This window comes from Muscardinus avellanarius (genome assembly GCF_963383645.1).
Source record: "Muscardinus avellanarius genome assembly, chromosome: 21".
Taxonomy (NCBI): Eukaryota; Metazoa; Chordata; class Mammalia; order Rodentia; family Gliridae; genus Muscardinus; species Muscardinus avellanarius.
This window is the reverse complement of record NC_137807.1, coordinates 7,087,861-7,101,817: the sequence shown is the minus strand read 5'-3', so window position 1 is coordinate 7,101,817 and position 13,957 is coordinate 7,087,861. Positions and strand designations below refer to the sequence as shown.

At 48.3% G+C, this 13,957-nt stretch overlaps 1 protein-coding gene across 2 annotated transcripts in view; it reads right to left on the bottom strand.

Moving 5' to 3' along the window:
- ALDH2 (aldehyde dehydrogenase 2 family member) overlaps positions 1–12,068 on the bottom strand; it is a gene marked incomplete at its 5' end in the record, with an annotated part of 30,945 nt that extends 18,877 nt beyond the window's left edge. For both annotated transcript variants that reach the window (XM_080717306.1, XM_080717307.1), the window contains 2 exons: positions 515–619; positions 11,943–12,068. In XM_080717306.1, coding sequence (XP_080573432.1) covers positions 515–619; positions 11,943–12,068 — 231 coding nt within the window. The remainder of the gene's footprint in view (positions 1–514; positions 620–11,942) is intronic.
- Between the last annotated feature and the right edge of the window lie 1,889 nt (positions 12,069–13,957).

Below are 13,957 nucleotides of genomic sequence, written 5' to 3'. Positions count from 1 at the left end.
GAAAGAAAGAAAGAAAGAAAGAAAGAAAGAAAGAAAGAAAGAAAGAGAAGGGCTAGGAGTATAACTTGGAGGTAGAATGCCCCGGGTTCAATCCCCATACCCCCAAAAAAATAATAATAAAATAAAAATAGGGTCTCCTAAGTTGCTGAGAGACTTACTAGGTTACTGAGGCTGGCTTTGATGGAATTTTGTTAGGTAAAATTGGGGTCTCCTGGCCGGGAATGGTGGCGCACACTTGTAGTTCCAGTACTTGGGAGGCGGAGACAGGAGGATCAAGGGTTCACGGCCAGCCTCAGATACTTAGTGAGCCCCTCCACAACTTAGTGAGCCCCTGTCTCAAAATAAAATAGGGTTAGGGGTGTAGTCAGAGGTAGAATGCCCCTGGATTCAATCCCCAGTACCATAAAAAAGAAAGAAAGAAAGTAGCATATTTACATGGCAATGTTTTGGCCATATAAAAACATCAAATTAAGAAAAATCCATCCCTGCCCCCAATCAGGTCACCAGCTCTTACCTTATTCCCTTCTGCCACCTGACAGATGACCTCTCCCGTGGACGGGTTGACCGTGGGAAATGTCTTCTTGCTGACAGAGTCATGCCATTCATTGTTGATAAAGATCTACAAGGGGAAACAGAGTTCTCAGGACCAGCTCTCAGCCAGCACTGATAACCAGCAGTGGCGGTCATCCAGTACTTGGGCGGCTAAGACAGGAAAACCACAGGTTCGAGGCCAGCCTCAACAACTGAGTGAGGCTTGAATCAACTTAGCAAGACCCTGTTTCCAAATAAAAAATATTTTAAAAATAGGGCTGTGCGTGTTGCTAGGAGGTAAAATCCCCATATCACAGTAAATAAATAAATTCAGAAAAACAACAAATATGAAAAAAATAAGAATCAGCTTTAGAGTGATTTAACATCTAAAGCACCAGCCTTCTCTGGGCGTATTGGCATACGCTTGTTATCCCAGTACTTGGGGGGCTGAGACAGGAGGGTCGCAGGTTCGAGGACAGCTTCAGCAAGTAATGACAGAGGGACACCCTGTTTCAAAATGAAAATAAATCTGGGCATCGCAGTGCATGCTTGTATCCCGTGTACTTGGGAGGCTGAAACATGAGGATCGAGGTTCACAGCCAGCCTCAGCTATGTAGTAGTAGGGCTGGGGGTGTAACTTTGGAGGTCGGATGCCCCTGGGTTCAATCCCTAAAACTGCAAAAATAAATAAATAAATAAATAAATAGCGAAGCCAGCCTCAGCTACTTAGTGAGGCTCTCAGCAACTTAGTGAGACCCTGTTTCCAAATAAAATATAAAATAGGTCTGGGAGTATAGCCCAGAGGTAGAAAGCCTCTGGGTTCCACCCCAAGTACCACCAAAAAAATAAAAATAAATAAATAAATAGCTGGGCGTGGTGGCGCACGCTTGTAATCCCCTCGCTTGGGAGGCTGAGACAGGAGGATCGCACAGGTTCGAAGCCAGCCTCAGCTACTTAGCGAGGCTCTCGGCAACTTAGTGAGACCCTGTTTCCAAATAAAATATAAAATAGGTCTGGGAGTATAGCCCGGAGGTAAAAAGCCTCTGGGTTCCACCCCAAGTACCACCAAAAAAATAAAAATAAATAAATAAATAGCTGGGCGTGGTGGCGCACGCTTGTAATCCCCTCGCTTGGGAGGCTGAGACAGGAGGATCGCACAGGTTCGAAGCCAGCCTCAGCTACTTAGCGAGGCTCTCGGCAACTTAGTGAGACCCTGTTTCCAAATAAAATATAAAATAGGTCTGGGAGTATAGCCCGGAGGTAGAAAGCCTCTGGGTTCCACCCCCAGTACCACCAAAAAATAAAAAATAAATAAATAAACTAACTAAATAAATAAATAAAATAGGGCTGGGAGTATAGAATGCCCCTGGGTTCAATCCACACTGAGGATTCAACCCAGAGGCATTCTACCTCCGAACCACATTCCCAAATCCCTTTTTATTTTTATTTATCTATTTATTTATTTATTTACTTATTTATTTTTGCGGTACTGGGATGGAACCCAGGAGCATTCTACCTCCAAACTACACCCCAGCCCTATTTTTTTGTTCTTTATTTTGAAACAGGATGTCGCTGAGTTGTAAAGGGCCTAAGTGGCAGAGGCTGGCCGCGAACTGTGATCCTCCAGTCTCAGCCTCCCAAATGCTGGGATGGCAAGCGGGCGCCACCATGCGAGGCTTATTTTTAATTTTGAAACAGGGTCTCACTAAGTTGCGGAGGGCTTTACTAAATTGCTGGGGCTGCCCTTGATAGGTTGGGCCCCTCCTTTCCCCACAAGACCCCAAAGTGCGGACAGGAGGCTGGACCTCGGAAGCCAGAAGCGGAGGTATCAGGAGACTCCAGGTGTCCTGAGACTCCAAACATCGCGAGACTCTGGATGTCGCGAGATATCAGCATTCCCACACTGCTAGCTCCACCCCAAGCCACCTGCTTTAAATATCGGGGTGCTTCCGCTCCCCTGCGCGAATCTGCTGACAGTCTGGCTCATCAGTCCTTTCCCCCATGGTCAGCAGACCTACCCGAAGGTAGCCATTGATTAAAGTCGCTTTTGATAACGAGGCTGGTGTTTACCTACCCCGCTCAATTTCACCGTTACAACCCTCAAACCTGTGATTTTTTATTTTTATTTTTATTTCTGGTGGTACTGGGGGTGGAACCCAGAGGCTTTCTACCTCCGGGCTATACTCCCAGACCTTTTTTTATATTTTGTTTGGAAACAGGGTCTCACTAAGTTGCTGAGAGCCTCACTAAGTAGCTGAGGCTGGCTTCGAACCTGCCCGGCTCTGTGATTCTATTTCAGCCTCCCAAGTACTGGGATTACAGGCATGGGCCACCAGGCCTAGTTTGGGGCTAGAAATTCATAGAAGCAAGGGCCAAGTCGGCTACCTCTCTCTGCACCCCAGCGTGCTAGCTGAGTGTGCCCTAAAACCGTTTTTATCGTTATTTTGCACAGATCAGGAAGGAAGAAGGGCGAGGTAGACCAGTCTGGCCGGACGCCCACCAGATTCAGTGGATTCAGGCCCTAGAGGAGCCACTCTGGCCTGAGGCCTGAATTTCCTGCATCACTTTTCATGGGTGAATCAGGCTGAATTTTCAACAGTCTGTCCTCCCTTCTCGGCCCAGCAGGACCCCAAGACTTCCTCTGGCTCAGAGTCCCAGGGTGGTCCGCACCCTCAGTGGGGTCCTCTCCAGTGTGGCAGCAGAGGGGCTGGGCCGGAGCTTTCTCACCCTGAGCTTGTGCCAGATCGCTGCCTCCAGGGAGGAGAGTTTCACGGCAACTTATCTTGGAAAAAAAACACCACCAGGGCAGAGTCCAGGCCAAAAGCTTTCAAGCCACTGGGTCCCGGGCCAAAGCCCGACTTACATAACACACTAATTTCAGTCACCCTTGGGGGAGGGGTCCTTCTGGCTCACACTTCCTCTTCATAGTTTCTAGAAGCAGAGGGAGGTTGGGAGCTGACATTAACATCTGCACAGCTGGCAAAAACACTTTATAAAGCGTTCCCAACAAAATCCTCAAATGTCGACACATTTTCTTTTTTTCTTGGTTTTTTTTTTTTTTGTAGTACTGGGGATGGAACCCAGGGACATTCTACCTCTGAGCTACACCCCCAGCCCTATTTTTTTATTCTTTAACTTGAAACAGGGTCTCACTGAGTTGCAGAGGGCCTCACTAAGTAGCTGAGGCTGTTCACGAACCGCGAACCTCCGGTCTCAGCCTCCTGAATGCTGGGATCACAAGCGTGTGCCACCACACCCGGCTTCTATTTTATTTTTTATTTGGAAACACACAGTCTTGCTAAGCTTATGTAAACCTCACTGAACTGCTAAGACTGGCTTCGAACTTGTAATCCTCTTGTCTCAGCCTCCCTCATCTCAGCTGGGATTGCACATACAGCCAAATGTTATCCTTTCTTTCTTTCTTTCTTTCTTTCTTTCTTTCTTTCTTTCTTTCTTTCTTCTTTCTGTGGTTCTGAGGATTGAACCCAAGGGCATTCTCCCTCTGGGCTACACCCTTAGCCCTATTTTTTATTCTTTATTTTGAAACAAGGTCTCACTAAGTTGCGGGGGTCTCACATAAGTAGCTGAAGCTGGCCGTGAACCTGTGCCAGCGCCAGCACGCCCAGCCCAGATGGTCCCTTATCTTTTCTACCTGGAGATCCCAAGGGGTAAAGTTCAAGTTAAATATGGCAGGCCTCATTATCTAGACTTTACAGGTCCTCCCGAACCTTAGGTTAGCTTGGGCTTAAGGTCAAGGTCAGCCATCTCCTCAGAGCGGCCAGAGACACCTAACCCCAGCCCTCCCCTCCTCTCCCGGACCCCTAGGGGCAACGGTTCTGTGCTCCTGGTTTCCGGCCATTTCCGGGATGCAAGGGTTAATTCTAGGCGGACCGTCTGCCAAGAAGGCGCAGTGCCAGTTTGTCCATGTGCTCGGGAGCTGCCGTGGTCTCTGCCCCTGGCTGATATCCCCACTCCTGCACACCCCTGCTCAGGCAAACTCCCAGATACCTTGCCACAAGGGCCCTCCTTCTCACTGAACCCAGAAGTGGTCTACCACTGAGCTACACCCCGAGCCCTTTTTATTTTTTAATTTCTTTTGAGACAAGACCTTGCTAAGCTGCCCAGGCTGGCCTCGAACTCCCGATCCTCCCGCCTCAGCCTCCCAAATCACTGGGATTACAGGTGCGCACCACAGTTAAGACCCTTCTGGGTGGAAATACTGAGTCCCCACTAAGAGACCCTTTTCCCTGGATCCCACAATACCATGCGGTAAACACAGTTTCATAAGTGGTAACTACTCAACACACCCAATAAATATTTACAGAACACCGGCGCTGTGCCAATCTTGGTGCTCGATGCCAAGAACACAAATACCAACACAAACAGGGCTCCTCCTTGCTGATTTCAAATATTCAATTGTTCTTTAAATATTTATATCCTTGTCTGGACATGAGGCAGGATAAAGATATGTGTGTGACTTGGGCACATCCGAAGTGTGTGTGTGTGTTGCTGGAGGCTGTACCCAGGGGCAATCTACCTTCAAGCTACACCGTCAAGCTACTGATTTCAGCCCTATATATCTCTTATTTGGAAACAGGGTCTCCCTAGGTTGCTGTAGTCTCACTACTTGCTGAAGCTGTCCTCCGACCTGCGACACTCCTGTCTCAGCCTCCCAGTTACTGAGATTATAGGTGTGCACCACCACCACACCCAGCTAATATTTATAAATGTGGACTAGACCTCCAGGAGCGGAGCCCCAGTTTTCTCGCTTCTAAGATAGGGACAGAGCCAGCTGTGGTGGCACAAGCCTGTAATCCCAGTACTTGGGAGGCTGAGACAGGAGGATTTCAGGTTAGAGGCCAGCCTCACCAATTTAGTAAGACTCTCAGCAACATGGTGAGACCCTGTATCAAAACAAAAAAAATAAAGCCGGGCGTGGTGGCGCACACTTGTCATCCCAGCATTCGGGAGGCTGAGACCAGAGGATCGCGGTTCGCGGACAGCTTCAGCTACTTAGTGAGGTCCTCTGCAACTTAGTGAGACCCGGTTTCAAAATAAAGAATAAAAAAATTGGGCAGGGGGTGTAGCTCAGAGGTCAAATGCCTCTGGGTTCCATCCCCAGACCCGCAAAAAAAAAAAATTAAAAAATAAAAAAATAAGCCAGGCGTGGTGGTGCATGCTTGTAATCTCAGCATCTGAGAGACTGAAACAGGAGGACCGTGATTTGTGGACAGCCTCAGCTACTAAGTGAGGCCTTTTGCAACTCAATGAGACTCTGTTTCCAAATAAAAAATAAGCAGGAATGGTGGTGCATACTTGTAATCCCAGCATTTGGGAGGCTGAGACAGAAGGATTGTGGTTCATGGACAGCATCAGCTACTTAGTGAGGTCCTTTGAAAATCAGTGAGACCTTGTTTCAAAATAAAGAATAAAAAATAGGGCTGGGGCTGTAGCTCAGAGGTAGAATGTCCCTGGGCTTCATCTCCAGTACCACGAAAAATAAATAAATTAATTAAATTAAAATAGGTTGGGAGGCTGAGACAGGAGGATCACAGCTCGCAGACAGCCTCAGCTACTTAGGCCCTTTGCAACTCAGTGAGTCCCTGTTTCAAAATAAAGAATAAAAAATAGGGCTGGGGTTGTAGCTCGGAGGTAGAATGTCCCTGGGTTCTATCCACAGTACCACAAAAAAAAAGGGCTGGGGGAAGCTGGGCGTGGTGGCACACTCTTGTGATCCCAGCATTCGGGAGGCTGAGACAGAAGGATCGTGGTTTGCAGCCAGCCTCAGCCTCAGCTACTTAGTGAGGCCTCTGCAACTCAGTCAAACCCTGTTTCAAAATAAAGAATAAAAAAATAGGGCTGGGAGTGTAGCTTGGAGGTAGAATGCCCCTGGGTTCAATCTCCAGCACCACCAAAAAAAAAAAAAAAAGAAAAAACAACAACAAAAAGAAACAGAAGAAGCCCCAAAGTGGGGACTGGTGGATTCGTCAGGTTCTCTGGGTTTCCTAATCTACTTTACAGAGGCTCTTGAAACTCCCAAACAAGCAATAAACTAGAGTAATCTGCAGGGAGACAGGTCACTCCAAACCACCACTTAGCCTAACAAAGGTTTGGCACATTCTGTTAGAATCTCCCAGGAAAACAGAGGGAACTCAAGGTGTGAGTGTGTGTGTGTGTGTGTGTGTGTGTTTGCAGGTTCAAATGCAACCTTAGTGAGGCCCTCTGCAACTTATTGGACCCTGTTTCCAAATTAAAAATAAAATAGGGAGAGCCGGGCGTGGTGGCTCACGCTTGTAATCCCAGCATTCGGGAGGTTGAGACAGGAGGATCGCGGTTCGCAGCCAGCCTCAGCTACTACTTAGTGAGGCCCTTTGCAGCTCAGTGAGACTCTGTTTCAAAATAAAGAATAAAAAATAGGGCTGGACCGGGCGTGGTGGCACACGCTTGTAATCCCTGCCCTGGGAAGGCTGAGACAGAAGGATCGCGCTGGTTCGAAGCCAGCCCCGCTGGTTTAAGAGACCCTGCTTCCAAAAAAATAAAAAATAAAAGTATAAAATAGGTCTGGGAGTGTAGCCCAGAGGTGGAAGGGCTTCCAGGAACCCCAGTACCACCAAAAAAAAAAAAAAAAAAAGTAGAGCTCGGAGAAAGAGTGTCCCTTGGTGTTACTGGTACTGGAGAATGAACCCAGAGGCATTTTCCCTCTGAGCTACACCTTTAGCCCTTTTTATTTTTATCTTTATATGTGGTACAAAAGATTGAACCTAGGGACATTCCACCTCTGAGTTATACCCCCAGCCTATTTTATTTTTAACTTGAAACAAGGTCTTGTTAGGTTGCCGAGACTGCCTGCAAACCTGTGATCCTCCTGTGGGATTACAGGCGTGAGCCACCTCGCCCAGCTACTCACACGTACACGTGGATCTAGGTGTAGCGATGTAAGTTTTGTTTAGTAGGACTGCAGGTGTAGCTCAGTGGTAGAACACTTGCCGAGTATGTGTGAGAACTCAAGTTTAACAGTTTTGTTTAATGTAGTTTTAAATGGCTTCATATTGTAGAGAGAGGGGGTCGATCATGTGTCTAGGGGGTACTAGAAATTGAACCCAGGTGTATTCTACTTCAGAACGACATCTGCGTCCCTTTTTATTATTATTATTATTAGCAATAGTAGTAGTATTTTGCGGAACTGGAAATGGAACCCAGGGGCATTGTACCTCTGACCTACACCCCCAGCCCTATTTTTTAGTCTTTTTATTTTTTTATTTTTTATTCTTTTTGGTGGTACTGGGGGTGGAACCCAGGGGTTTTCTACCTCCGGGATATACTCCCAGACCTATTTTTAATTTTTTTTTTTTTTTTGGTGGTACTGGGGGTGGAACCCAGAGGCTTTCTACCTCCGAGCTGTACTCCCAGACCTATTTTATATTTTTTTGTTTGGAAACAGGGTCTCACTAAGTTGCTGGGGGCCTCACTAAGTAGCTGAGGCTGGCTTCGAACTTGTGCAATCCTCCTGTCTCAGCCTCCCAAGCGCGGGGACTACAAGCGTGCGCCACCACACCCGGCTCCAGACCTACTTTTATATTTTATTTGGAAACAGGGTCTCACTAAGTTGCTGAGAGCCTCACTAAGTAGCTGAGGCTGGCTTCAAACCCGTTTGATCCTCCTGTCTCAGTCTCCCAAGCGCGGGGATTACAAGCGTGCGCCACCACGCCCAGCATAGTCTTTTTATTTTATTTCATTTTATTTTGCAGGTTTGGGGATGAAACCCAAGGGCATTTCACCTCCAAGCTACACCCCCGCCCCTATTTTTTATTCTTTATTTTGAAACAGGGTCTTACTACATTGCAGAGGGCCTCACTAAGTAGGTGAGGCTGGCTGCGAGCCAAAATCCTCCGGTGTCAGCCTCCCGAATGCTGGGATTACAAGCGTGCGCCACCATACCCAGCTTTATTTATTTATTTATTTTATATTTTGAAACTCTCTTGCTAAATTGCTGAGGGCCTGGCTAAGTTGCTGAGGCTTGCCTTGAACCTGTTATTCTCCTGTCTCAGCCTCCCAAGTACTGGGATTTCAGGCATTGCACCACCATGCCTGGCTGTGTGTGTGTGTGTGTATGTGTGTGTGTGCACGTGCACGCACATGGTACTGAGGATGGAACCCAGGGGCATTCTACCTCCAAGATAAACCCCCAACCCTATTTTTTATTCTTTATTTTGAGACAGGTTCACACTGAGTTGCAAAAGGTCTCACTAAGTAGCTGAAGCTGTCCTCGGATTGCGATCTTCCTGTCTCAGCCTCCCAAATGCTGGGATTACAAGTGTGCGCCACCCCGCCCAGCTATTTTTTTATTTTTTATTTTTGCACTGGGGATTGAACCCAGGGGCATTCTACCTGTGAGCTACATCCCCAGCTCTATTTTTTTTTCTTTATTTTGAAATAGGGTCTCACTAAGTTGTGGAGGGCCTCACTAAGTAGCTAAGGCTGGCCGCCAACTCGTGATCCTCCTGTCTCAGCTTTCCAAGTACTGGGATTACAAGCGTGCGCCACCATGGGCTTTTTTTTTCTTTTCTTTTTTTGTGGTGTTGTAAATTGAACCTAGGGACATTCTAGCTCTGAGCTACACCCAGCCCTTATTATTTTCATTAAAAACAGGGTCTTGCTAACTTGCTGAGGCTGTCCTTCAATCTTCGATCCTCCTGTCTCAGCCTCTCAAGTACTGGGATTACAGGTGTGCACCACCGTGCCCAGCTAAGATGGGGATCTTAATTAGATAAGGGCTTGGGGTGCTGCCACCTCTCCTTGAGGAGATTTCTGTTTGATCTTTATGGTGTTTGATTCTTCCAAGCCTCAATGCCTGGGTTACACAGCCTGCCAAGGGAGCAACAGTCACCACATTTTTTAGCTTGTTTAGTTAAGCAAACGGCATTTTTTTTTTTTTACTCCCTTGCCAATGAGCCTCTGTAAGACTCCTGGGCCTTGACCTCTGAGACCTGCAGCCTCCTCGAGGCCAGGCCGGCAGGTGGGCTGCTGAAACCAGTCAGTCAGGAGGAGCCTGTGCTACAAGCATCCCAAATCGGCGATCATCAGGGGACTCCGTGGTCCCCTTCTTCCCACCCAGACGTGCAACATACCACAGAATGTTCCAGTAAGGGGCCTACTCTTTGTGGGGTTTTTTGTTTCTTTTTTTTAAATTTGTTTTGTTGGTGGTATTGGGGTTCCTGGAAACCCTTCTACCTCCAGGTTACACTCCCAGACCTATTTTTATATTTTTTTATTTGGAAACAGGGTCTCTTAAACCAGCGCACGCGGCTGGCTTCGAACCTGCGCCATCCTCCTGTCTCCGCCTCCCCAGCGCCGGAATTACAAGCGTGTGCCACCACGCCCGGCAGGGGGTTCTCTTTGGAGTGTAGCATGAACCTACACTTTGCCACTGACTTGGGTCTTTAGAGAAGTCACTAAACCTCCTTGTGACTCACTGTCTTCAATTGCAAAATGGACATAATTACAGTACCAGCCTCACAGAGCTGTCCTGAGGATGAAAGACAAAACAGGTCAATGCTTAGAACGCTGGCAAGCACGCAGAGCGTCGGGGTTGTTATTAACTATAATGGCTATAACGTGCCCACATCAAGTACAAACAGTCCTGTGTTAAAGACATCTCTCTCTTTCTTTCTTTCCTCTCTTTCTTTCTTTCTTTCTTTCTTTCTTTCTTTCTTTCTTTCTTTCTTTCTTGCTTTCTTTCTTTCCACTGGGGATTGAGCCCAGGAGCATTCTACCACTGAGCTACACCAGCCCTATTTTATTTCTTATTTTGAGACAGCGTCTCTCTAGGTTCATGAGAGTCTCACTACTTGCTGAGGCTGTCCTGGAATCTGCGATCCTCCTGTCTCAGCCTCCCAGGTGCTGGGATGACAGGCCCGCACCACCATGCCTGCCTAGGTAATTCACCTTCAGACCTCCTTCCCACTTTAGAAAATAAATTGAAGCTCAGAGGACAACCAGCCTGCACTTGCTGCTTGAACCAACAAATTCTGTATTCCCAGCCACCCAGTAGGCAGAGGCGGGAGGATGGCAGTTTCTACGCCAACCTGGACAAACGAACAAGACTCTGTCTCAAAATAAAAAGGGCAGCCAGGTACCGTGGCCTATGTAATCCCAGTACTTGAGAGACTGAGGCAGAAGGATCGCAGGTTCAAGACCAGCCTCAGCAATTTAGTGAGACACTCTGGCAGCAACCTGATCTGATAGATACTGTTTCCAAAAATAAAATTAAAAAGGGCTGAGGGTATAGCTTAGAGGTAGAATGCCCCCGGGTTCAACCTTCAGTGTGACAAAAAATAAAATAAAATACATTTTAAAAAGGGTTGTGGTAGCTGAGCGTGGTGGCACACACTTGTAATCCCAGTGCTTGGGAGGCTGAGACAGGAGGATCACACAGGTTCTAAGCCAGTCTCAGCTACTTAGTAAGGCTCTCAGCAACTTAGTGAGACCCTGTTTCCAAATAAAGAATAAAAAAAAATAGGGCAGGGGGCGTAGTTCGGAGGTCGAATGCCCCTGGTTTCCAGCCCCAGACCCGAAAAAAAAAAAAAAAAAAAAAAGGAATAAGAAGGGTTGGGGTTGTAACTCAGTAGCAGTGGGGGGGTGACAGTTTCCTTCGGTGTGAATTCAGCATTTTACCCAAATCCAAAGATGGAAAAGAAAATAGTTTTCCAAAGTCCTGGTTGATCAAGAAAGCGGGGTTTCTTCCTGGCAAGCCCGTCTTCAGTTTGGTCCGAAGAGCAAGCCCCTTGCAGTTTCCTCGGGAGGATCAACGCGCTTCCCCAATCCCAGCGCTGGAATACTTCCCCTGGCTCCTGTTAAACTTCCCTGGACCAGGCGTGAGTCGAGGGATCAAACAGATGACCAAAGAAAAGAGAAAACTTCCTGCAAAGATGGACCGACACGGCCAAGCCTTCAGTGTGTCCTGTGTGGACTCTGCGACCCAGAGGCCTGGAAGCTGAGGACTGGCGGTGGGAAATCCGAGCTCCTGCGGCTGGACCAGGCCCCCAAATGGCAGGGAGATAATGGGCCCGAGGCCGCAAAGGGAACAAAAAGTTCTCAGGACGGGAAGCGGAAGGGGGGGCCTTGAGGTCCACCACGGCCGGTACTGGGAGGCTGAGTACTGGGAGGCCCAGTACTGGGAGGCCGAGACAGGAGCAGCGCAGGTTCGAGGCCAGCGTCCGCAATTTAGCGAGCCCTGTTAAAAAATAAAACAGGCCGGCACCTATAAAATAGGAGGTGCATCTTGGAGAACGCTCCTGGGTTCAATCAATCCCCAGTCACCCCCAAAACTGAGCCTCACAAAGGGAGATCCTGAGTCCCGAAGGCCCGGGACTCTGCAGCCCTCGGTCCTGAGGACAAAGAGGGGGTCTCACCTGGTTGCAGAAGACCTCGGGCTGTTGGTTGGGGGTCGGCACGGCCTGGGTGGCGGCGGCGGACAGCAGGCGGCCGCCCAGGCGGGGCCCGAGGCCGGCGGCGGCGAGCGTGGCGGCGCGCAACATGCTGCTGCGGAGCTGCGGGCTGCGGAGCTGCGGGGCCGGGACCCGGAGCGCGAGTGCCGGGGACCGCGGCGGTCAGCGGGCCCGCCCCTCCGCCCCGCCCCGCCCCGCCCTCGAGGCAGCCAATGGGCGGGCTCGGGGCGGGGCGAGCGCGGCCGGACACGCCCACCTCGGCCCCCTAGGGCCTGGCGCTCCGCCGGCTCCCAGGGCCCGAATTTTGTGCGCACGGGTAGGGCCTGAAACTCAAAGACTCTGTTTTTCTGGGGCTCACACCCTAGTGGGAGACACTCGCCGCAAACCCAAACACGAGGTCATTTCAGAGAAAAGGACGATGAAGATGAACCGGATGGAGAGATGGGGCTGTGGGCAGAGAAGGCTGCTCCACAGTAGGTGATCAGGCCAAAGATGGTGGCACAGGCCTACAATCCCAAGATTTGGGATCTGAGACTGGAAGAGCGCAGGCTCAAGGCCCGCCTCAGCAATTTAGCGAGGACCCCAGCTCCTTAATAAAATAAAAATAAAAATAAAAAATATAAAGCCGGGCGTGGTGGTGCAGGCTTGTAATCCCAGCATTCGGGAGGCTGAGACCAGAGGATCGCGGTTTGTTGACCAGCCTCAGCTACTTAGTGAGGCCTTCCGCAATTTAGTGAGACCCTGTTTCAACATAAAGAATAAAAAAAGTAGGGCAGGGGATATAGCTTGGAGATCAAATGCCCCTCGGTTCCATCCCCAGAAAGAGTGAGAGTCTCATTAACCTAATGAGTTTCCAAATAATAATAAAATAGGTCTGGGGACATAGCTCAAAGGTAGAATGTCCCTGGGCTCAATCCCCATTACCACAAACAATAAATAAATAAAATAAAAAAGAGCCTTTTGTGGTGGCCCACGCTTGTAATCTCAGTACTTGAGAGATTGAGACAGGAGGATCATGGTTCAAACATGAGACCCTGTTTCAAAATAAAGAATATAAAATAAGCAGCTCAGAGGTAGAATGCCCCTAGGTTCCATCTCCGGTACTACAAAAACAAAACAAAACGAAAATAATAATAATAATAATAAAATAAGGCTGGGTGTGTAGCTCAGAGATATTCAACCTGGTTTTCATCCTCATTACTGCAAGAAAAAATAAATAAATAAACAAAACAGGGTCTCATCCAGGTATGGAGGCAATGTCTATAATCCTCAAACTTGGAGAGCTGAGACAGGAGGATTGCAGGTTGAGGACAAATTGAGCAAGTAGTGACTCTCATGAACCTAGAGAAACCCTGTTTCAAAATAAACAATAAGCCGGGCGTGGTGGCGCACGCTTGTAATCCTCGCGCTTGGGAGGCGGAGACAGGAGGATGGCACAGGTTCAAAGACAGCCTCAGCTACTGAGTGAGGCTCTCAGCAACTTAGCGAGACCCTGTTTCCAAATAAAGTATAAAAAAGGTCTGGGAGTATAGCCGGGAAGTGGAAAGCCTCTGGGTTCCACCCCCAATAACACACACACACACACACACACACACACACACACACACACAGTAATAATAGTAATAATAATATGAAAATAAAATTATGTCGGAGGTAGAATGCCCCCTGGGTTCCATCTCCAGTACTGCAAAAATAAAATAAAATAAAGTAAATAGTGTTGCGGGGGATAAGTTGGGGGGGGGAAGGTGTGTGGTGTGAAATAACCCCCCACCACCACCACACACACAGAGACAAACAGAAAAACCGTGGATTCTTGTCCTAAGCTAAGAATAAGTATTCATCGCTTGGACAGCTGCTGCAGATTTAAAGAAGTTTATTAGAAGGTAGAAATATAGAGGTAGTTACAGCCCTGTGCCGGAGCCGACACAGGGGGGCAATTCGAATGAAAATGCCAACGAACTCCAGTTTACTGAATTTTT